Source organism: Ursus maritimus, unplaced genomic scaffold (genome assembly GCF_017311325.1).
Source record: "Ursus maritimus isolate PB19 unplaced genomic scaffold, ASM1731132v1 scaffold_7, whole genome shotgun sequence".
Lineage (NCBI taxonomy): Eukaryota > Metazoa > Chordata > Mammalia > Carnivora > Ursidae > Ursus > Ursus maritimus.
The window spans coordinates 25,067,442-25,091,746 of NW_024426885.1; the positions used below are offsets into that span (position 1 = coordinate 25,067,442).

Consider the following 24,305-nt stretch of genomic DNA (forward strand, 5'->3'; position numbering starts at 1 on the left):
CCTGCTGGATTTCGGAGACCCTAGACGGTGTCTGTGCTCAGCCGGGGCTTCCTTGGCCTTTTCTGCAGGGTGATTTTCACACGCTTGTATATCCTTGTTTCGTTTCTCATCGTTAAATTTTTCCGTCAAACATCTGTGTAAGTGTGGGTCACTGTCTGTCAGGCCCTCCTCTCGGGGAGCATGTTGGCTTCTCCTTAGTGTGGTGCAGGCTTCTCGAGGCCAGACGTGAGCAGGGCATTTGCCAGGTGCCCAGGCTGTCTGGCTCTGTGCCCTGTCTCCTCCCCCTCCCATCCTGCTAGGTGCTCATGACTGAGTTCTCTCTTGTCTCCTCCGCAGGCTGGTGGTTCGTGAGCACCTCTGAGGAGCAGGGCTGGGTCCCTGCCACCTACCTGGAGGCCCAGAATGGTACTCGGGATGACTCAGACATCAACACCTCCAAGACTGGGGAAGGTAAGGGCCTGCAGGTTCAAGGGGAGGGGAGTACTGAGGCACGTGTGGGAAGCGGGCTGCCTCGAGGTCTTCCTGGATTGGTGCCCACCCCATTTCTGTCCCTAGGAGTGAACCCAGTTCTTCTGGAGGTAGCTTTCCCACTCTTCTCCCTAAAACCATCAGAATCCCTGAAGGGAGCTGGGCCATGTCCCAGCCCCTTCCCTTGGGACGCCATCTCACTGAGGCCAGCCCACAAGCTCACCTCCCTTCCCAGGTCTGCTTGCCCTGCATGGGGCACAAATTAGAGGGGAAATTTCCCTGGAGTGTGAATCTCAGGCTTGGGCAACTTTGGGGCAGAGACCGGAGAGAACAGTCTTAGGACTAGACCCCAAAGCTCCCTTTCCCCGTAGAAGCCCTCAGTTCCTCTGGGGGACCCCACAGAGACTCCCACCTTTGCCTTCCTGACCCCACACCATGCTCTCTGCCACAGGGATGACCCCAAGGGCCGTGTGCACACAGCTTCTGTGCTCTGGGTGTCTGTTATCCTGGGCAACAGTGCAGACACAGAGAGCAGGGCTGAGTCATTTCTCAGCATAGCAGGAACCACAAGGTGGCCCTTGCACCACTAGCCCCTCTGATTAGCTCTGGCCTGGTGGGTTTTTTTCTGGTGTTTTCTCATTGCGTTCCAAAGAGCCTTCCCCTCTCCCCGCGCCTCCAGGCCAGCGCTGGCCTGGTCAGCCTATGTGTGGACTCAGGAATCCGCCAAAGCAGGCTACCTGAGCCCAGTGAGTCTGAGCCACCTCCAGGTCCTAGCTGCCTGCTCCTGATATCTCCCAACCACCCCTCCCCCCATGTCCTGGCAGGAATGCTTGCCCTAACGGTCTGTAGGGATGGTCCAAACGGGCACATCTGAGAGCCAGGGCATTGGAGGCCTGTCACCTGGCACTCAGGCTACCTCCAGGCCTGCCCCCCCATACACACCCCCCCTCCATTCCATGCTGCCCAGGCCAAAATAAGCAGCCGGCCAAGCAAGCACCAGCTCCCTATTCATCCTTCCCCCAAATGTCCGTTACTGCGGGCGGTTGGAGCCCCACCCTTCCTCCCGTGTCAGTGCTTTATTTCAGTCCCTTGACCGGTGCTGCAGCCCCTGCAGTGCCTGACAGGCCTCCAGGGATTAGGCTCCGTCGGGAAGGGCGGGCATGTTCCAGCTGGGTGTGCGGCCCTTCCTGGCAGCTCTGGAGCCCTGGGGCCGAGCCTGCACCCGGTCTCATCTCCGGGTCTCTGCAGTGATGGAGGATTGTAGCCCCTGAGCTCCTCCTACCCACTTCCACATGCTGGGGTCACCCTGGGGTTTCTCAGAAATAACAATCCCCAGGGTGTAGAATAGTGTGTGGCCTGGTTCTTGAAAAGCCTTCCCCACCATCCTAGGAGGCATTGTTATAATCCCCTTTTTCCAGATGCAGGAACTGAGGCTTCCAGACCGTTAGCCACATGCTTGTCCTCGTAAGGCTCGAGCCTCGGTCAGCTTCCTTGGCCCGGTGCTCTCCTCCGCTGTGCTCTATGCCTGTCCATGAAACGTTTTGCTTGTAAGCAACTCTGAGAGGGTGTGTGTGTGTGTGTGTGTGTGTGTGTGTGTGTGTGTGGAATCGCAGCCCCACCTGAAAAGACTATGCCACGAATGTCAGGGCAGAGATGTCAGGAGATGGAGGAGGGGACACCAAGGAGGCGGGAAGGAGCAGGAGAGGTGTGTGTGCACAGAAGCCTGTCTGGTTTGAAGAGACAGCTTTGTGGAGGACTTTGACCTTGCCGCAGGAAGACTCAGGCGGCCAGTGCAGGTTTGTGTGTGCGGGCCTGTGCGCCCAGCAGGACCCTCTTTCAAACAGGTTGTGCGGCATGCTTCCGGGAGGACCTGTGCACCCGTCCCCCCAGCGGCGTTCGGGCAGCTGGGAATTTTGTCACTATATCTTGGGCATCTCCACCCCGCTGGACAGGAGGGCTCGGGGCTCAGTCTCCCAGCCCAAGGCCCCAACATTGTGGTGTGTCCTCCGGTCCCTCGGTACCCACCTCCATGTGGCTAAAAGATTAGCCCACCCTGGTCCCCTGTCTGGCGATCTCTACTCCAGGCCTGTTGCCATCCCATCGTAGGTCCCTGAGCCCTGTGGATAGAAACTGGAAGGCTTCATCCCATCAGATCTCCCCTAATACTTATTTTTTATTGCTCTGGGAAGAAGAGACAATTGGCTGTTTTGGTTTATTTCTGTTATCAGACATTCTGGCATGTGGTCGTATTCCTCTGAAAGGTTAGCAGTAGGATGTAGGAGGACCGGGGTGGAGGTTGAAGACCCTCTTACCCACTGATGAAGAGGAGGGCCCAGCCCAACACTGGTGAGATACTTTCGTGAAACACTCAATCCATTGCCTCTCAGAGGTCCAGAGAGGTGTCACCTCCAGGGAGCCCCCGGGTCTCTGCCAGTGCGCCCGTGCCCTGGAGCCTTCCTTTCTGGTGGGTTTGCATCGGCATGAGCCTCTTGTTGGGGCCTTTTCCCTTGTTGGTGGGCAAAGGGGCGCAGGGTCAAGGGGGGAGAACATCATCGGGCCAAGAGTCTGGGCTCCAGAGCCGTGGGCTCCCCAACACTTAGATCTGTTACTCAGAGGGTTTCTTAACATGCCTGTGCCTCTGGCTTCATGTTTCTAACATGGGGATGGTGCCGACAGCGCAGGGCTTTGTGAAGCTTCAGCAAGATGGTCCTCGTACATGGTCGAAACTGGAGAAATACCACTGTTACTGTTAAGGGGGCCCCAGCCTGGGCGTCAGCCGAAGCTCCTCGGCCCACAGGGAAACCACAGAACACCCCCGCCCGGGAGGTCAGCTGTCAGAGTCCTTCCCAGTCTGGCCTCAGACAGGACCTTGTTTCTTTTCCACAGAGCCTATTGAGTGCCTTGTCCCCTCCCGTGCCAGGGCAGGTGGTGTCAACCCCAACAACAGCTGAAGGAACAGGTTTAGAGAAGGACAGAAGCCTGTCCCAGGTGACACAGTAACCTGGCAGTGAAGCCTCACCTGAGTCCATACCTCCAGCCTTTTGTCCAGGCCTCCTGCTTACAAGAAGCAGGTCAAACAAGACAGCCCTCCCCGCCAAGGAAAGCAAATACTTCCCAGGAGGCTTTGGTGGGGCTTGCCTCAGGTGTGTCTGGACAGCTTTCCTTTGACTGACTGCTGGCCTCCCCGGGGTGCTGTCCCAGTCTGGGGTCCAACCCACCTGGGCATCCCGGAAGAAGCCAGAGGGCTTGTGGAGCTGGGCCACGGCCACCAGAACAGCAGCACAAGATGCCACCGCAGAGAGGGGGGACCAGGCAAAAGGGGTCTGCAGCACTGAGAAGCTGAGAGGTGGGTCCCCTGTCCTTGCAGATCCAGTGGGCAGTGGGCAGTGAAGGAGCAGAACCAAGGCCCGAGGCACCCATCCCTGTGTGCATTTCACTCTGCAACATTTCCTAGCTACCGGCCATGTGCCAGGCCCTGTGCTGGCCCCCAGTGTCAGGCTGGGGCCAAGGACCCTTTTCACCTTGCAGGTGCTAGGATTCAAAGTTCTCAGCCCGTCCCAGGCTCACGGGTATAAACCGTGGCCTCTCCCCAGGGGGCCAGTGCTGTCAGCGGGCAGATCTGCCCCCGTCCAGCAGGGGCACGCGGTTCCAGGGCTTGGTCCTGGCGATGAGGACCTGCGAGCATGAACCTTCCTTCCCACCATCCCTCCCCTGCCCCATCCCATCTCATCCTCATTTCCATTCTCTCCGCCGGTTCCGTCGGCTGCGTGTTCCATTGCCATCTCCCACACCAGTGTCCAAGAGACGCAAGGCCCATCTGCGGCGTCTGGATCGCCGGTGGACCCTGGGCGGGATGGTCAACAGGCAGCAAAGCCGAGGTGACGGTGGGAGCCGGCTTCTCTTGACCCGCAGCTGCTGCCTCTCTCCCTCTCGCTCGCTCGCTAACGCCTGCCTCCCCTCTGAGCTCTGCTCCTCTGCGCCCTCTGGCCTTCTCACCCAGATTCAGCAGCCAGGCTTTCTCTCACCTTCTGCAGCTGGGGGGCATCGGGGAGGAGGGCACAGGGGGCTGCCTGGAAGTTGGGGTGGCTTTGCCGACATCCTGTGGGTGGGGGTCATGGGACTCACGACGTGACTGTAGGGGCAGCTGGACTTAGAAAGGCTCCCTTTGCCCTGGAAGCTGCAGATGGAGAACTGGGGGTGCGTACGTCTCTGCAGCACTGTCCCGCTCGCCCCCACCCTTCATTGCCCGCTTCCTCTGAGGAGGTGTTTCCTTGGCCGGAGCTGGACTAGCAATTACTTAGGGACAGAGTAGGAAGAAGGATCAGCCCACAGCCCTCCTCCTTCAGCCAGCTCCAGGGAAACGAGAAAGAGAGTGAAAGCCAGTCCCAGCTCGGTCCCAGGGCACGGCCCCAACCAGCTCGGAGGGCGGCATTTGGTTCAGCCAGGAGCCTCCAGCGTCTTCAGCACTAGGTTTTGGCACTTTGTGAGGGGCCTGATCAAGAAGGTTCCAGGGAGGCCCCTGGCCTGCCGTCCAGGCTGATGGGGAACCAAGGCATTTGTAGGATTAGGGCCTTTCCAACATCTAGGAGCTTGGGAAGCAGGGAGATTAGGGGTGGGCCTCCAGACCCCTCAACGTCTCCAGAGCCTGCAGGCCAGCAGCGGCCCACGTCCTATCTCGCAGAGAACACAGCTGGAAGGGCGTGTTCCAGAATAGCAGGGATGCCCCGTGACTCTCACCCCCACTCCCAAAGCTTGTTCCTGAACACCTCTGACACCATGTCTTGGTATCTGCCCCAAGCCCCGGGCAGCGCAGGCCTGGACACTGAGGCGGCCCCCGCCTGGGGCTGGCTTGGCGACACACTCAGAGCCCTGGCGGTGGGAGCCCAGCTTATCCTGAGGGTGGAGCAAGGGTTGGACCCTGAGGGCTGGTGCAGGGCAGGAGGCCAAGTCATAGAAACAGCAAGAGCAAGCTTGAACGTCAAGCAGAGGCACCCTAGACCTAGGAGCGGTGGGGCAGCGTTGCTGGGGGGCCGGGCTGAGCAGGGCCAAGCCCCGAGCCTTGGCAGCAGAGAAGAGTGGGACGCTGGCCTGGAAAAACAGCAGAGACAAAGGTTTGGCCCTCCCCCATCCCCTCCAGCATCTGCTCCAAACACCATCATACACCGAGCCCCACACACAACTGTCTCCACAGGCTCACGGCCACTCACAAGTGACGAACGCTCCCGCCCGTGCACGGCCCGACGGCCCCTCCAGCCTGCACGCAGCCGCTCACACGCACACACGATTCCACTTGTGCAAGCACATGTAGACCGTTCCACACACGCGCACAGTCACAAGTGCCCCAGCAGGCTGCTCACGGCCATGACGCATGTATCCCTCTGCAGTGATGCCCGAGTACACGTACGCTTCGTACGCAGCCTCATGGCAGCCCCCCTAGCACACACGCAGTGTATACATGGACACACGTGCCCCGCGAAACGCGTAGTTCTAGAGACAGCCATACATAGGCAAATACGTAAGTGAACACAAGCCCACAACTTCTCGCCCTCTCTGTCTCTCCAACAAGAGACCTAAACAGCATTATTTCCCAGTCTTAGCCCTGAGTTAAATCAGGGCTAAGTTAAATCAGGCAGCCAAGACAAACTTGCAGAAAGTTGGCTGGGAGAAACTCCGCTGCTACCAGCAGAGCTGAGGGGGGGAAACAGGCAGTGGGTCATATATAACTAGACGAGAGAGAAGCCGTGCTTCCCCAGGGCCTCAACTCCCCAGCCCCTCCGCCAACCAGGCCTTTGGAAGGGAAAGGCCTCTTGCAGTGGGGTTGGGTAGGTTGTGGGGGCCGGGAGGGGAGCCAGGGAGACTGCTGACGGAGGGGAAAGCATTTGAAAGAGGAGGCGTCTGTGGTTTGGAAACTGCAGGGCTCTCCGGCCCCCATCTCCAAAACCAAAACAGGCCTGTCCACCTCCCCCAGCCAGCCACCCACCCACCCACCCACCCACCCACCCCGTGGGCGGCCTGGTCAGCCCTCCCTAGGGCGAAGTTGCCACCAACCTTTGATGGCATGTCAGAGTGACCACGGCCTCCGTGCTTCCCAGAAACCCTGAGGTGCCCCCCAGAGCTTACGGAGCCTCTCTCCTCCACTTTGATGCCACAGGGTCTCTTCTGGAGACCCGAAGCAACCCGAATAACTCAGCCCTCACCCCGAGACCATTTCAGTCTGTCCGGGCATCCTCCCTCCTGGTCTCCCCCCACCCCTGCCCCCAGGTGAGGTTGTGGCCCTGGTCCAGTAGAGGGGCCAGCTCTGCTGCTCCCCCCGGGAAACCTGGGAGCTAGGAACCTGAGACCCACATGGCACATGTCCACTTGGAGGTAAGCCACGCCTCCACCACCTAAGCCACCCCTGACAGAAAAGTAAGCCCCCACCGAGACCGATTGGAGAGTTGCCTTCTGAATGCCCATCGGTTGGAAGCTGTACGGTGCCAGGGCAGGACAAGCCTCCACGCTGGCCGCAAACTCCCAGACATCTGCGTTCAGGGCAGCCTGAGGGCCACCAAGCCCAGGGCCTTTTGCAGAGCAGCTCGGCTTCCCTGGGTAAGACGGAGGTGCTTGGTTCTGCCGTCCCTGAGAGAGTCAAGGGAGAGCAGGACTCTTACGTGGCCCTTGGTGCTCTGTGCTCAGCGCACACACCGGGGGCTGCAGAGGCTGCTGCTCGGGCCTGGTGGCTCCGGAGCTCGAGCCCGCACGTCCTGGTTGAGGCCCTGCTCACTGCCATGCAGCAGGGCAGGGCCCCTCTGATCTTCCTGAGAGAAGGACTGTAATTTTTCCCTACAAAAGCAACTTTGCCTAGGAAAACTTTAATGATGGCTTTCTGCTGGAACCACAGGCTTTTAAAAATAGCCCAGCTGAACAAAGGCAAAATGTGGAGCCCAGGCCTCGCCTCACCCTAACCTCAGAACTCTAGATCCCCAGGGCCTGGCGCTGCCCTTCTGGCCACGGCCTGGGCCAGGATTGACCATGCCCCGCTGGAAAATGGAGTGGGACCAGCAGCAGGCAGGAGCGCGGAGGGCTGGCCTGCAGAACACTGCACTTCTCAAAGGCCCAAGTCAGAATCTGGCTGGACAAGGTTCTCAGGCAGTCTTGGCAGCTCTCCTCAGCATGGTGGCAGGGGAATCTGAAAGCTTCCAGGACTTAGTCGATGGTGAGAAAGGCCTGCCTCTGAGAAGAGCTCGCCGTCGAGAAGAGCACGCGGAAGAATGGTGAGGCGCCGGTGGGTTGTCACCTACTTCTGCCTTTGGTGGCCTTTTGGACTCGGCCAGGCCCGTCAGTGCTGCCCCTGCAGCCCAGCAGGGAAGCCGCCTCCATCCCGGAGGGAGCTGCTGCCTCGGCCCAGCGCAGGGCTACAGATGGGACCCCCATAATCCAGAGTGAACAGATGGCCCTCCTGCCGCGGGGGGTTGGGGTGGCAGCTGCCCCCGTCCCCACTCCTGCCAGAGGCTCAGACCAGGCTGCCCGTCAGAGTCCCGCTGAGGAGTCCAGGAGCTGCCATCACAGTGGGGAGCTGGGAGGAGTGGGGCGGGCATCTGAGAACCCGGCCTGCTGCTATTTTGAGCTCCTAGAAAGCCTCCCACTTAGTGCCCCTGTTCAAACAGCCTTGCCCTTCAACGACGCACTGCCTAGTCCCTTTGGAGTCCCGACTGTGTGCCAGGCATGGGCTGGAGGGGACAGCATGAGTTTGGGGTGACCCGCTCAAAAGGTGTGGCCAGGGGGCCAGTTCCGTCTAGCTCAGCTCCTCATTCTCCCACACGGTGGGGGTGGGGATGTGGGCTCATTCCTGAGACCTGGGTGTTCCCCTGGGGAGGCTCTCCGCCCAGGAGGCGGGGTGTCCGTGGCAGCCGGCTGTGGGACACAGGAGAAGCACCTCCCTGGAAGCCTGAGCTGGGGCCCAGGTGGAGGCAGCAGGGGCGCTGCAGGAGAGAAGCCGGAGAGATCCAGGAAGCCAGAGCTGTCCCCACACCTGTCCTCCCAGGCTTTTCCTGAGTTCCCGTAGAGCACCTCCTTCCCGGTATCTGGGGAGACCCTGAGCAAGGCTCGTGGGCAGAAGGGACCCTGCAGCAAGCAGCTCCCCAAGCGGGCGCCGCCAGGCCGTGCCGTCGGCTCAGCGTGCCGGCCCGCTTGGCCCTCCGGGAGGCCCTACCTGGTGGCTGCACTCGGCGCTGCCATCCATCCTTTGGCCGCCAGACCCTTGTCTGAAAGCACATGTAACCGTTCCCACAGAACACGTGTTCCCCACAATCCCCGGGGGGAATGACCTGATGAGGTGATCAGATTAGTGGTCAGAGGGAGGCTTCAGCAACGAGGTGCCCCTGGAGCTGCTGGAAGGTCAGGGCAGGACTTCAGGGGTAGAGGTGGGGGAGGGACTCAGAGAACCACTCTGGGGCACGGATGGAAGCATGGCATGTGCAGGGAAGGGGAGGACATGGGGGGGTGGGAGCGCCAGATGTCCCAGGGACTTCCTGACTCACGCCCCATGAGGGGCAGGTTCCTCTAGCTGTGCCGTCTGCCCAGAGAGCTTTGGGGACCCTGAGGACCCCGGGCCCCAGCACCCTGGCTGCTGTTAGGAGGCTGGGAGAGCCAGCACTAGACTGCCAGGGCTGATCCAGGCCGCCTGGGGCCCTGGCTAGCTTCTGCACATGCTGGGGGCGGCATTGAGGCAGCGGGCTGAGCAGGGCCAGGCCAGGGAAGGAGAAAACAGGAAGGAGGCCCCGCACTCCAGCCCAAATAACCATGCCTCCTTGCTTCGCTCCCTGCAGAGGAGAAGTATGTCACTGTGCAGCCTTACACCAGCCAAAGCAAGGACGAGATTGGCTTTGAGAAGGGCGTCACTGTGGAAGTGATCCGGAAGAATCTGGAGGGCTGGTGGTACATCAGGTAGGAGGCTTAGCAGAACAAGGAGCTACCTCTGCCCCCCGCCCCGGCCCCGAGCGGCAGAGCCGACTGCAGACTGCAGAGCGGCCATGGGCGCCAGCAGCAGGTAGACGCAGACGGCAGCTGTGCTCCCGCAGCCCGGCCTCGGCTGCTTCAACCGCATGGCTGAATGGCTCGACCAGAGCGCTCATCTTGCCGCTTCTCTCCCGGGACACGTAAAGCAGAGCCAGCGTTGCGGCCAGCGGGGCACAGGGGCCCTGGCTCGGCTTGCAGGCGGTGGTGCAATCCCCAGCCCGCTCATCTGCCGAGAGGGTCCTGCACATCTGAATTTGGTTTTCTGTGCCCGGCCTTGGCTGCCCCGTGTGCCCTGTCGCTCAGGCCGCCCGAAGCGCTGGCATGCACAGGCCTTGTTGAGGTCCCGGCGGGCAGCCCCCGCTGCCCACAGCTCAACACTGGGGGCCCCAGATGCCAGCTTGGCCCCGTCCGTTCCCCTCTGCAGGGCTGGCTCATGGGGTTGCAGAGCCAGAGCAGAAGCGAGTTCAGAGGCCTCCTCCTCCTGCCCCTCCCTCCTGCAAGGCCTAATCGCATTTCCCAGCCGAGAAACCCATTTGGGAGTGTGGGGAGGGGAGTGGGAAGCTTTCTTGGCAGTCCTGGAAGCAAACTCAAGCCTGTGGGCTTCACTCCCCTCTCCCCTGCCAAGTCCTGCCCTCTAGTCTCCTCTGCCCTGGAGCTCTGAGGCCAGCCAGCACCCTCCCAGGGGGGCCTTGTTTGCAGGAAATGTTTTTGGGTGCTTTGGAAGCGGCTCAGCTGTGGTGATTTCGCCCAGTTTCTGATAGTCCCGTATCCGTGGGCTCTGGGGACCACTTCCTCAGCCTGTCACACCTGGGAACCCCAGACCCACTCCGGGCAGGATGTGTGCTCTGAGCTGTCTCCCATAGTGGGAACAGGACTGACCCAAGGGACGTGGGCACTCAGGAGACCGACGTCAATCCGTCGTGGTGTCAAGATTGGGCTGTGCTGACAGGTAGGGTGAAGGTCATTGGCCACATGGGATTCAGCCTTAATGTGACGTGACAAGATGTAACCACCCCTGCCCTTGGCCCCATGCACACCCGTCAGGAGGGCTGAGGGGTCCCTTTCTGCTCTGTTGGGTGAGACAGGACCAGGTGCCTGGACATATGTTGCCCAAAGCCACTGCCCCTAGACTTTCACATTCTCTAAGAAACTGGACCCAACCCCAAATAACTAACAAGATCCCTCCGAGCTGTCTCTTCTAGTCAGCTCTAGTCCCCGTGGCCTGACCCTTTAGCTAGTGGGAGCTTCAACTGAGAAAACCCTCCTGAAAAGATTCCACCGTAAGAAGGCTGCCAGACACCCCCTGAAATATGCCATTTCCCACCATTCCAGGCTCCATGTTGATCCTCATTTCCTGTCTTTCTTCTCCCCTCTCCTCTCACACACACATACCCTCCCTCTCTCTCCATCCCTCCTTTTCCAGTCTGCTTCCCTCTGGAGTCATTCTGTGCTCCAGAGCTGGAAAGCAGATGTGAGCAGAGTTGGACCCAGACACACACAGCCGCTCCTGATTCCCCTGCATCTCTCTGCCCGGAATCTAATTTTATCCATGTAACAGCAGAGGAACACAACAGGGCTCGAAATGGGAGCACTCGGGGCAGTGAGCAGGCCTGACCATCACTCCCCCGAGACCCCACTCCCCATCTCCCCAGTGTTCTCATGGAAAAACACCTGCAACAGCCGGCAGTTCTTCTTCATCCTTGCTCTGAGATGTGGGAGCACCAGGTTCTGGGCCAGATGCTGCCAACAGCTAGCCTATGGCCCTCTGCTGCTTGCTTTGCTTTTCTGAGCCTTGGTTCTTGGCTCATCTGTAAGATGAGGCAGCTTTACAACTTTTGTTTCCATCTACCCCTGAAATTTCTGTGCTTCTCTCTGCACCCATTACCTTGGGAAGCCAGGCTCTCTTGACTTCCATCCATTTGTTAACTGATGTCTGCCTTCCAAGCCCCAAACAGGAGCGGGGGCCAGACAGGTGAGCTTGGAACAGGCTGCCTGTACGTTCTAGTGGTGTGAACATGAGAAGCCACCTCCTACCTAACCTTTCCAGCAAAGCTCAGACATGCTGATAGAAACTTTAGCTTTCACATTCCTTTTTCTCTCACCTAACGAACACCCAAGAACAAGGTCAGATCAGGGAGGCAGGGGAGGGGGGATTGTCAGACATCTGGCATGGAGGAGCCATTCCAAAGAGCCAGATGTATCTCAGGGAGCAGACAGGGACATTGCAACCCAGACTCAGGGGCATTGGCCAGCAACTGCTGGACCAGGAAGTAAGCTCTTCATGGGCTTAGGGAGAAGCTCTCAACACCATGGGGGGGGAAGGAAAAAGCTTCTCTTCAGAAGTCATCAAATCACCTCAAATTAAGTCAGCCCTATCATTTGCCTTTTGCTCTTGTTCATGGGTTTTGTTTTCATTTTGTTTTGTTTCATTTTGGTTTTGTTTTTCCGTACCAAAGGCTTTCTTTTTATCCAGTCGTGTGCTTTTAGTCTTTCCATTTATGGTTTTGGCTTTTGGAGTCCTATTTAGAAAGATTTTCTCAACCCCCAAAATTAAGCAAACGTTCACAACTCACATTTTTTATTTTGCTCTATGGTGTGAGGCCAGGATCGCACGTACTTTTCCTAATTGGGTAATCGGTCATCTCCAAGTGGGTTATTGATACCTCATCCCTACCTGACTTATTTGAAATGTTACCTTTTTATTTTTTTTAGATTTATTTATTTATTTGAGAGAGAGAGCAAACGCACGTGCACGCACAGCAGGCGGAAGGGCAGAGGGAGAGGGAGAAGCTGAGCAGCGAGCCTGATGCGGGGCTCGATCCCAGGAGATCATGACCTGAGCCCAAGGCAGACGCTTGACCCACTGAGCCACCCTTGTGCCCCAAAATGTTACCTTTCACGTCAGTCTGTTTATGGACTTGTTCTGTGAACTTGATCCATCCGTCACCCCCACAGTAGCACCGATACCTTACCCACTGGATCACTCTTTATGGGCCTCTTCCTATTTGGTCTTGATATGTCTATCTTTCCGGAAAAATTTTTGCAGCTACTCTATCCCTATAGTTTGCAGGAGAAAAAAAAAATTGAGCTCCAGGGTAGAGACTGGGAAGGGACCAGAACTTGGGGCTCCTACCTTCTTTTTTGTTGTTGTTGTTGTTTTTTAAGATTTTGTTTATTTATTTGACAGAGATAGAGACAGCCAGCGAGAGAGGGAACACAAGCAGGGGGAGTAGGAGAGGAAGAAGCAGGCTCGCAGCGGAGGAGCCTGACGTGGGGCTCGATCCCAGAACGCCGGGATCACGCCCTGAGCCGAAGGCAGACGCGTAATGACTAAGCCACCCAGGCGCCCCTGGGGCTCCTACCTTCTCGTGCTACCTCTTCGCCTCTCCAATAAGGCTTCCCTTTGCCAGGGGGCATCCAACTAATGCACCATATTCCCACCTGCTCCTGTCTTCTCTCTAGACTTGCCCTCTCTGTTGTGATGTAGCAGGCTACTGTGAAGCCCACCTTTCGGGCACCTCAGAATCTGAGGAATCTTCTAATCCTGATGTCCCACATTTGCCTGACTTTGCAGAGCACAAGAGCCCACACCAAGAGGGATCAGGCAGAGAACAAGGAGACAGAGAGGAAGAATTGGTGTCCTAGATGTCTTTTGCACCTGCCCTCAGTTCCACTCCTCTGCAGAGTAGTGGAATGCCTGGTGTCTCGGAGAACACAGTAGAAAAGGCTCAGCTGGGCCAAGCCAGACGGAGCCTGCGGTGTGAGGTCAGGCAGCAGTGCTTGGGTGATGCCATGTCCCGCCCCTCCCCACAGGTACCTGGGCAAAGAGGGCTGGGCGCCAGCCTCTTACCTGAAGAAAGCCAAGGACGACCTGCCAGCGCGCAAGAAGAATCTGGCAGGCCCGGTGGAGATCATCGGGAACATCATGGAGATCAGCAACCTACTGAACAAGAAGGCGTCGGGGGATAAGGAGACTCCGTCGGCCGAAGGCGAGGGCCCTGGGGCCCCTGTCACCAAGAAGGAGATCAGCCTGCCCGTCCTCTGCAATGCGTCCAATGGTAGCGCCCTGGGCGTCCCTGAGAGGAGCGTGTCTCGGCTGGCTCAGGGCTCGCCAGCTGTGGCCAGGATCGCCCCGCAGAGGGCCCAGATCAGTAAGAGCCTCCCCGACCCCCGCGTCCTCCCTGCGCCGCTCTTCAGAAAGCGGTCACAGGGTGCAGGGACCCCCGTATCATTTTCTTCCTGAGCTATAGACTGACCCCGACCCTAGCCTCACTCCGTGAACTTGTTTCATGCTAATCGTGAGTAGACAGAGCAATGCCTCACGACTCTTGCACTGAAGTCAATTACAAGAATACAGAAGCTGGTGGCATTCCCTCCCTCCCTAGGACAGAGCCAGGAATGGTCACTTTGCAGATCAGTGTATCCGCCCCCCTCCCCAGCCGCAGGGAAACGGGGCCCCTTGCACAAGGCTGCTTTATAGACCGACAGCCAATAGAACATCTTTCGCGGCCTTACCCTTCCTCCCCTCCTTCCCTTTCGCCTCCCGCCAGTTACTAGAAGCCTAAAAGGCTTGGAAGGAACGGCTTTACCTCTTCCCAAGCAGTTTTAGCGGGCATTCTTTAAGAATATCCTCCATCCATACAGGAGAGACCAGCTACCTGGCCCCCTCCAAATCTCTGTCCTTCTCTGGCTCAACAGCATCTTCAGGTCAAGGTTAAACTGTCCTGTGTTACAAGAGACCAGCTTCTGTTTATATCCAGCCATACTTAAAAACTGGCGGAAAGCTGTTTTTTAATTTAGTTCTAAACTTGGTTTTAAGTTAGCTCTTATGCTTAAAACCTTTTGGGCAGTCAGGACGTGTTTCTTGGGCGCCCACTCTTGCCTGGCATCGTGCTAGCTTCTAAGGATTTGGTGGTAAGCGAAAAATAGACACTGTCTCTGCTCCTAACTTTGAAAATCTGATAGAGCTACTTACCCTTTCTCCTGAAAAATGCCTCTATGTCTGTACATTTTGAAATGTGCACGTCATTTTAGAGGGTTCATGATACCCTGAAACACAGCCAAGGCAACATAAAGGTCTGTGGTTTCCCAGGGAAGAAAATATAGTGCCTGAGAGCCTGGGTCCTTCCAGAATGTGGGACAAAACCAGAAACTTCCCAGGATCAGGAGGTGGCCATACCTGGGGAAGGCAGGTTCCAGCACTGTTGCCTGTTGTCTGGCTGGGCTTTCTGAAGCCATGTTTCTTGTTCTAGGCTCCCCAAACCTAAGGACAAGGCCTCCACCTCGCAGAGAATCCAGCCTGGTATGTGCACTGAATTTCTCCTCCGTTCTCCTCCTGTCCCTGGGGGTGCACCATAATGGCTGCAGTTCATCGGTGGTCTCATTTCAGTGCCTGTCCGTCCAGGGGTTTTCCAAGGCCCTGCTGAGCTGCCAGCTTTGTGGGGCCAGGGGCAGAGAGGAAAGCCTGGGGATCCCAGCCATCCCGGAGGCTCGCTGGGACAGTTTATATTCAGAAACGCACTGCGCTCCAAAGCTACAGCAATCCCTCCCAGCCACTACACTGGCAGACATAAACATTTAGACTGGCCAGCACGAGCGTCCGGCCAGGGCACTGCCAGGGGCTGGAAACGGGGCGGCTGTCCATGTGCGCCTGGAAGCCTTTCAGCTCTGCCTTCCTGGCCCAGGAGTATCCAACGGCTGTGGTGGCTGCCAGAGCCCGGGAGGGCAGAGGGCAGCCCGGCGAGCACCCTCCACGGAGGGGTCAGTAGCCTGGACTGACATGTGCGGAAAGCTAGAGGCTCAACTTGCTGGGGTCCCTGGCTCCAGAGGTGGGGGTCGTGTGCAGACCATCAGGGAAGCAGATATGCTCTCAGGGTACTGGGCTTAGGGTGGCGGTGATGCTGGTGGCAGGCCGGAAGCCCTGGTACAGAGAACTCCCCTCAGGGGCAGTGGGGTGCAATGGAAAGAAGGGGGCTTTGAGCCTGCCGGGCATGGATTCATAGTCCACTTCTGACACTTGGGAATAGCGAGACCCCGGGCAAGACCATTACCTTCCTCGAGCCTTAATTGCCTCATCTCTAAGATGGGAACAGTGGCAGCCATCGCCTAGAGCTGCGGGAAGGAGGAAATGGGATGGGCTGTGAGGGTTTCTATTTCCTGAGTTAGGGACTGCCTGCCACTCCATGTGGAGAAAGGTCTCTGAAGTCTCACTGGGCTTAGTGGCAAGGGTCGCTGTGATCTGTGACCTCTGCCCTGGAGAGGGGGGAGCAGCGTCCCTGGAAGAGGGGGTTTTGAAGCTTAGGCCTGTGGGGATGAGACCACTCCTGCCCCCGGTCAGAAGCCCCAGGGGAGCTCCTATGTCATTGTCCCCTCGAGTTTTCCGTGACTAAATGGTGAGTTCTCCTGTCCTCCTCTCTCAGCCCCACCGGATTATTTTCAGGCAGACTCCATTTTGGCAAGAATGGGGTCATTCCTTCCACACAGACCAAATGTGGGGCTTGCGGCGCGGGGCTGCTGTTTCCAGCTAGACGCGGCTGAATCCCACCTGGCCAGGGCGGGGGCGGGGGGGGGGGCGGTGGGCAGGGCTGGGGCCTGGGCCACATCTGCTCACACACGCCTGCAAGGGCCAGGCCCCAGGGCAGCGCAAGTGCACTGAATTGTACCCCGTCCCTCAAAACCAGCTTCCTCCTGCCCTTTACCCACTGCGACCCAAGGCAGCTGGGCTGCGACTGGCAGGATTAGGACAGGCCAAGCCGTGAGGGATGCAGAAAGTTCCAAGGAATAGGGTGGTTCTAAAACGAAGGAATGGTCAGCTCTAGCTTCTATTGTGGAGCTCTTCCTGTGTCCCTGGCTGGACCAGAAGTTATGTATATATCTCAGTAATCCTCTTCATGACCCATTTTACAGATGAGGAAATTGAGACTCAGAGAGGTCACAGGCCTTGCCCAAGGCCACACAGCTGGTGCATTGCCGAGCTGGGATTGGAGCCCACGTGTGTCCAGCTGCAAGGCAGAGGTCTTTTGAGGTCTTCCTGTTACACCACAGCTGCTTCCCTTTCCCTACCCGCTCCCCCTCCCCCCCACACACACTTTTTGTTTTGCTTTAACCCCTTTGTATGATACTGGGACATACTGAAAGTAAAGGGGCAGCACGAAATCCATTTGAACCAGAGTAGAGACCAGATGAAACTAGGATGTCCGCTTCATGGGGGCAGGGGGGCTGTCCTCTTGGTTCACTGTTAAACACCCAGTGCCTTAGACCAAGGTCTGGCACCCAGAAGATGCACAGTAAATGTTTATAAAGTAACTGAACAAGGCTCAGAAGTCATGGCTGCAGCCGATTCTAAATGTCCTCGTCTGGCACGTTCCACCCTGCCCACAGAACAAAGGGTCTCGAGTTTTGTTCAGCGCTTGCCTGACCATTTGGCATCAGTGCAGTGACCCACCAGGGGCTCTCCCCACCCATCTCCACGCCCCCTTACACCCCTGCCCCCCTCCCCAAAGAGATGCCAGACGTCATCCCTGTGGCCCTTCACCTCGACTTAAGGACGTGGCTCTCCTGCCACAGGGCAGCTGGCACAGGCTTTGTTACAGTGACCTCTCTGCTTTTTCATTTTCATCTGGGGACCTAGCCGTTGAAGCATCTATGGACCTCCAGCGATGTCGGGGTGGAAATTACTGTTACTAACTGACATTTCGGTAGCTCAGAGGAGTTTCGAGGGAATCATAGGTAGTAGTGGAAAGCCTGCTCAGGAGAACAGTCTCGTGCGGGAGACAGCCTGAGCCTCAGGTGATAGATCCTTCCTCAGGCTGGCTGTAAGACCAGCCGGTGTAAACGCCACACTCTCGCCCTTCTGATCCGTGGGTTTTGCTCACTGAGCCCTTCTCTGCCTCAGGGGTTCCAGCTGCCGAAGCCGCCAGAGCCCCCTTCTGTCGAGGTGGAGTATTACACCATTGCCGAATTCCAGTCGTGCATCTCTGACGGCATCAGCTTTCGGGGCGGACAGAAGGCGGAGGTGAGTCTCAGGCCATGAAGTTGAGGCTTTTACGTCATGCTGCTCGAAGACCTGCCACGTTTCCCATTTACACCTTGCTGGCTACGTGGCAGGGGGGTGGGCAGGAAAGATACCAAAGCAAGCCCCCCGGGGATAAAAGTTTGCCTTAAGCCAGTAAGTGCTGCAGGACCAGAATCCAGGACTCCTGTCTCCACCCAGCACTTCCCTCACGGCAGCATTTCCCAAAGCATATGGCGGCACCGGTAATGGAGGCGCCTGGACACAAGGGGCTTCTGTGGTTGAGTAGGTTTGAAGTTGTGTGGTTCATCGCAGAACTTGTCAGAGTCTATGTTATAAGGATGTCACTGTGCATCTCTAAGACGGGACTAGAATATCAGCGTTGCCCAGACCCCTTTGGCCCCAGCACACTTTGTCTCCTAGGAGCACCTTGGGGGCCGAGATTCTGAAGAACTCCCATCAGCGAGTGCTGCTGTTGAGAGAGTGTGGTCCATGCAGCCGAAGTACTAAGGACCTGGGTTCTGGCCACGTCCACACCGCAGGTGCCTCTGGCCGTTGATACAGTCACTTCTCTCCCCCGGCTTTGATTATTTGTCTCTGCCAAGTGGGGTAACAGACCCTGTGGTGCTCCCCCCTGGCCTAGCATTTATGAGACTCTACTTTGTGGCTGTTGCAGGGGACAGAGCTCTGTGATGCGGGTCAGTTCTCTGCAGTGGCTCTGTGTAGTAATGGGGTTAAATCCAGTTAACACCCGTACAACTGTCGGAAGAGCCCTCAGGCAGCCTCCGCCTGTGGAGATGATGTCCCCAGCGTGAATGTTTTCAATCACATGTCTTGGATTTGGAACTAAATTTCCAAGACAAATCATTCTGTCAGTGGTGCGGAGGTTTCCAGAAGAGCCTCCAAAGCTCGCCATCTAACCAAACTGTCATACTTAAGATCTACCCAAGCTGAAATTTTAAGTATGGGGTGGGCAGGGTGAAAGAAGGACTATAGAACCAAAGGAAAGAGAAAGGGCTTTCCTTTTTGGTGGGGGCTGTGGGTCTCAAGCAGAGCTTGCCTTCAGCAGTCTCTCTCTTCCTTCCCTGCCCCTCTAACCCTGGTGCCAGTTTTTTTCATGCTTCCCCACCCCTTCCCTAGTACCTCTTTCTCCAGGAGAGTCCCACAATCCAAAATTATCTTCCCTTTACGTTCCCCAGCCCAAATACAGCAGCACAACCAGCACCACACTCCTGGCCTTTACCTGGTCTTAAACTGCAGTTAAGAAAGAAGCTCCCTGAACTAGTTTATACTCACATGGAAATGACTGCAAGACCCTCATCCTTCCCACCGGAAACTGTTTAACCCAAAGAAATCCTTTCAGCCAGTGGGATTTCACTGGAATCCCGCATGCAGTGAAATGACCACGGGCAGTGGGGACACCAGGGAGGTGCTCTGCAGGAAGGCTCTGGGCTCAGGCCATACCTCCCAGTTCAGCTCACTTGCGTCTTCCCATCCTCTTCTGACCTCAGACACCCTTTCCAGGGTCACGAACAGAGGACCTAGCAATACCGGGGGTAGGATGAGGAGCAGTGGAACGGCATTTTTTTATACCTATGGATCCTTGGCGAGTTGGGTTCTATAGGGACTAGAAGCGATAGGTCTTCTAAGTGCATAGCCTAGGAGGAGAGGAGGGGTCTGCGGACAAGGCTGGCTTGGCCAGGGTGCTGATGGAGACTTGGAGGACCAGGGGAGAGGGTCTTGGGGAGTGGGAGGTGATAGGGACCCAGGTTTGAATTCCAGCCTGGCACGTATTACCCTGGGCCACTTAGCAGTTCACTTGGCTCATCTGTGAAATGGAGACCCTGTGTCCTAGCCTGGCACATCGTGTGAAGGGTGGAGCTCGAGCCTGCCAACTCACCGGCCTGCCGCCCTCTCTCCCCTAGGTCATCGATAAGAACTCGGGCGGTTGGTGGTACGTGCAGATCGGTGAGAAGGAGGGCTGGGCCCCTGCGTCGTACATCGATAAGCGCAAGAAGCCCAACCTGAGCCGCCGGACGAGCACGCTGACCCGGCCCAAGGTACCCCCGCCAGCACCTCCCAGCAAGCCCAAGGAGGCCGAGGACGGTCCAGTGGGCTCTGCGGAGAGCCAGGACTCCCCGCCGAAGCTCAAGTACGAGGAGCCGGAGTATGACGTCCCTGCCTTTGGCTTCGACTCCGAGCCGGAGCTGAGCGAGGAGCCCACAGAGGACAGCGGCTCAGGAGACAGGCGGCCCACCCAGGCCCACAGGCCCTCACCCGCCGCCTCGCTGCAGCGGGCCCGCTTTCGGGTGGGTGGCTCTTCAGAGGACGTGGCCCCGGAAGAGGAGACCATCTACGAGAACGAGGGCTTCCGGCCATGCGCAGAGGATGCTCTGTCAGCCCGACGCTCCTCCCGGGACAGCGACTCCCCAGGGGGCTCCCCTCTATCCCTGGCCAGGAAAAACTCCCCCAAATCAGGCTCCCCCAAATCGTCATCCCTCCTGAAGCTCAAGGCGGAGAAGAACGCCCAGGCGGAACTGGGGAAGAACCACTCCTCGGCCTCCTTCTCCTCATCCATCACCATCAATACCACCTGTTCTTCCTCCTCCTCTTCCTCCTCCTTGTCCAAGAATAGCGGCGACCTGAAGCCCCGTTCTGCCTCGGACGCAGGCATCCGTGGCACCCCCACAGTCGGGCCGAAGAGGGATGCTGACCCAAAGGCTGGGCCGACCTCGTGTGCCCGGGCCAAGCCGTCTGTCCGGCCCAAGCCGTTCCTGAACCGAGCAGAGTCCCAGAGTCAAGAGAAGATGGACATCAGCACTTTACGGCGCCAGCTGAGACCCACGGGCCAGCTCCGGGGCGGTCTCCAGGGCTCAAAGAGCGAGGATTCAGAGCTGCCCCCCCAGACGGCCTTCGAAGGTCCCAGTGAGGGGCCCAGAAGAGGCTCTGCTGACCTCATTACCCCCCCAGCCGCCACGCCCCCATGTCCCACCAAGAAGGGACGAGAAGGGCAGGCCACCTCCTACACGACATGCAGTGCCTACCAGAAGGTCCAGGACTCGGAGATCAGCTTCCCCGCAGGCGTGGAGGTCCAGGTGCTCGAGAAGCTGGAAAGCGGCTGGTGGTACGTGAGGTTTGGGGAGCTAGAGGGCTGGGCCCCTTCCCACTACCTGGTGCTCGGCGAGAATGAGCAACCCGACTCCTCTGGCAAAGAGCCAGACACAGTAAGCCCCAAAAGCAAGCAGAACGAGGGCAAGTCTGACAGCCTGGAGAAGATCGAGAAGCGGGTCCAAGCGTTGAACACCGTCAACCAGAGCAAGAGGGCCACGCCGCCCATCCCCTCCAAGCCCCCCGGGGGCTTCAGCAAGACCTCGGCTGCCGGTGCGGTGAAGATGAGGAACGGTGTGCGGCAGGTAGCGGTGAGGCCTCAGTCAGTGTTCGTGTCCCCGCCACCCAAGGACAACAACCTGTCCTGTGCCCTGCGGAGGAACGAGTCGCTCACGGCCACCGACGGCCTCCGAGGTGTCCGCCGGAACTCCTCCTTCAGCACCGCGCGCTCGGCTGCCGCAGAGGCCAAGGGCCGCCTGGCCGAACGGGCTGCCAGCCAGGGCTCGGACACACCTCTGCTGGCCGCCCAGCGCAACGGCATCCCCGTGTCCCCCGTGCGCCCCAAGCCCATTGAGAAGTCCCAGTTCATCCACAACAACCTCAAAGATGTGTATGTCTCCATCGCGGACTATGAGGGGGATGAGGAGACAGCGGGCTTCCAGGAGGGTGTGTCCATGGAGGTCCTGGAGAGGAACCCCAACGGCTGGTGGTACTGCCAGATCCTGGATGGGGCGAAGCCCTTCAAAGGCTGGGTGCCCTCCAACTACCTGGAGAAAAAGAACTAAGGGGGGGCGGGGGGGACATGGATCCTTCCATCCTGGGTGTGGATGAGTGGTGAGATGAAGACAAAGGGGAAAGGGAACGAGGGAGGGGGTGGGGGGAGGACGTTAAACCCTGCAGAATGCATGAGTGCAGCCGCGCTCCCCTCCAGGCTGTCCCCCGGCTGGCAGGTAAGGTCTGGCGGGGGCGCACACTGAGCAGGGAAGCGAACAGGCAGGGGAGCACCAGGCCTGAGACCAGAGGTGAGAAAGCGGAGCCCCATGTGGGCACCTCAGTGACTTGGCTGATGGACCTGGCACCCTTCGGGACAGGCCAGGTGGAAAACTCCGATTGTGCCTTGGCTGCAGATCCGGAAAAGATGTGACGGCCGGGGCCTCCCACGCCCTGCCCCTGCCTGGCTGTTTCTGTTGCGGCACCTTGCCACCGGAATAGTCCTTGTAGCGTCCTAAACCTGGATTAGTGAATTGTGCTGGACTCCCCAGGACTGCCACTACCCACTGTGGGTGGCGCTGGGGCTTGAAGGCGTCTCCTGAGAGCTCGGCCTGTCCCCAGGCCAGGCCACTGTCAGGGTCTGTTGGTTGAAGAGAAAGCAGTTCCGCAGGTGCGAGCAAGGACCACCTTGCTTACCCGTCACTGTCCCTGGCCTTGAGAAGAGAGTCCGCCCTGCCTGGGGCACCCCGTCCATGTTGGACCAGTGGCCCCAGAGTTTACAGATAGGGTGGGCGACGCCGTCAGTCTCTTCACCGTCTGCACAGACTTTATTTTGGGTGTTTCTGGATGGGTAGTTCTTTTGCATGTTTTGGGAGAGGTTTATTGATTTGGGGCTTCTATGTCAGCCCTTGGGTTTTGGTCTTATTTTAGGGGTTGTTCGGGGGCCCAAGGGCGGTCAGCCTCATGGGGGACAGGACGAGGAACAGATGGGGCTTTTCTGTCGTGCTGTTGCGGGGAGGTTGTTGGTTTTGTTTGCGTTTCACTTTCTTTCCCTCCACAAGCCAAAGTCCTTTCATTTGGTTTCCACTGTTGTGGACAGTACCCTAGCATGGTGCTTGCCGGAGGGACCGGGGGCAGAAGGCCCAGGCCCCAGACGTGGCAGAGCAGAGACGCCCCAGTGGGGGCAGAACCCTCCCCAGGAGGGAGGAGGGGCTTGTCCAGGAGAGAAGGCAGCTCTCAAGCTGCTGGGTGACCACCCTTCTGCGTCCGTTCTCCTGCCTGGGCAGGACCAAACCCCTTACGTGTGAACTGTGGAGAAGCACCCAGCGCCCCCACTGAGGGCTCAGGGGACCCCAGCTGGGCAGCCATCACCAGCCACCCCCCCCACCTACACACGATGCCACAGGTACCCGAAAAGATGGAGGACCCCCAGGCCGGGAGCCAACCCGGTCTTCCCAAGGGGCAGTGCCCCCGTGAAGAGAGGAGAGAATAAAGTCCCTGTCAACTTTGGGTTGTGTCTTTCAATCGTTGACGTTTCAGAGGGGACCCTCTGGAAGCCCTGGCTTCCCCAAGGACTCCCCCTTTGCTGGGAGTGCAATTCCACACGTGCCTTTGATTGTGGACTGATCGGGCTTTCCGGCCACCAGCTCAGCTGCCAGAGGCCCGGATGAAGGGTTGGTGTTTTCTACAAAGGAGGAAAGGCCCTCCCTCTCCCCCTGCTCCCCACCCAGGCAGTGTATGTTGCCTGAAGCTGAGCACGGGACCCCTACCCACCCCCAGACCCCTGAGGCCTCGCCTGGGGACCTCCCCAGCCCTCCTCCCTCGCGGCACACTGACGCCTGGCAGCTACAGGAAACCGCTCCTGTTCTTTGTTGAAGGGCCGTGGTGAGATGTTGTTTCCTTTTGTTTTGTTTGTGAGTTTGTTTAAAATTGAAAGTAGTTATTTTCTTCTGCTGGACAGTATTAAATAGAGCAGGATATTGAGTTAATCTGCTAGGTTGCAGTACTAATGGTAGTGGTTTAGTGTCTTCATATTAATATTATTTGGACTTATTTGAACAATAATGATAAAGAAGTGGTTCATTATTTTTTAATTAATGCACTTTAATAAGGTGGAATGGGAAGAAAGCCAGAGAGCAAAGTGCATTACTTAAAGATGCAGTATATACTTTTCTCATTTTTAAGCAGCACATATTTATTAAAAGAAAAAGAAGTAATTTATGATTATTTAAAATAAAATTTAAAAGTAGAGTGACTATTGGGTGAAAGGACCTTCCATGTAGCTGCCTTCCGGGGGGAGGGCCCCAGCGGCCTCGCTCCTCCACTGTCCGCACTGAGCCAGTTCAGTCAGTAACGTGCCAGCCAGGCCCGGGGGGGGGGGGGGGGGGGGGGGGAGCTGGGACTGGACCGCAGTGTTCCCCAGAGCCTGACTCTCCCTGCCCCTCCTCGCTGTCGGCGCTGCCCCGTGGGGCTCTCCAGCACCCACGAGGCCCACATGCTCCGCACTCTCCAAGGACCCTCTCTCCTTGATCCCCAGTGCTCTAAGTGATGGTCATTAAAAGTGACCTTCAAAGTCACTCCATCCCATCCCCTCCTGTTACTGCAGCCCAAGGACAGGAAATTACTTTCCCGAAATCATGGAGCTAGTTAATGGCAGAGCACCCCACTGCATCAATCCTTGAGCTCCTTCCCAACCCCATTGTAGTTTATTGTGTGGTCATCATGTTTACATTGTGACATCCAGCCCCCTAAGTATGGCTGGGAGTTGCTCAGGCATCTAGGAAAAGTGGGGAATGCTGCCACCTGGTGACAGTATGTAGATTTGGGCAGCAAACAGGGATTGCTATGCCGCATCTTCACACCTCACCCCTCACCATCACCCCCTGACTCACAACACAGCACAAACCCTGCAAACCCAAAGAGAATATGAATACTTGAAGCAAGAAGGGTGCATGCCAGTCCCTCTCAGACACGGCCAGGGGATGCCAGGCCTTGTGCCCCTGGACTCCTA

The 24,305-nt window shown here is 57.7% G+C and overlaps 1 protein-coding gene across 1 annotated transcript in view; it reads left to right on the forward strand.

The window, feature by feature from the left end:
- SH3PXD2A (SH3 and PX domains 2A) overlaps nt 1-22,804 on the forward strand; it is a 223,737-nt gene extending 200,933 nt beyond the window's left edge. Inside the window, exons 9-15 of the mRNA XM_040624340.1 lie at nt 337-450; nt 4,263-4,346; nt 9,276-9,393; nt 13,279-13,616; nt 14,718-14,767; nt 17,360-17,479; nt 19,402-22,804. Of these exons, the coding sequence (XP_040480274.1) occupies nt 337-450; nt 4,263-4,346; nt 9,276-9,393; nt 13,279-13,616; nt 14,718-14,767; nt 17,360-17,479; nt 19,402-21,369 (2,792 nt within the window). The 3' untranslated portion in view covers nt 21,370-22,804. The remainder of the gene's footprint in view (nt 1-336; nt 451-4,262; nt 4,347-9,275; nt 9,394-13,278; nt 13,617-14,717; nt 14,768-17,359; nt 17,480-19,401) is intronic.
- Nucleotides 22,805-24,305: the final 1,501 nt, after the last annotated feature.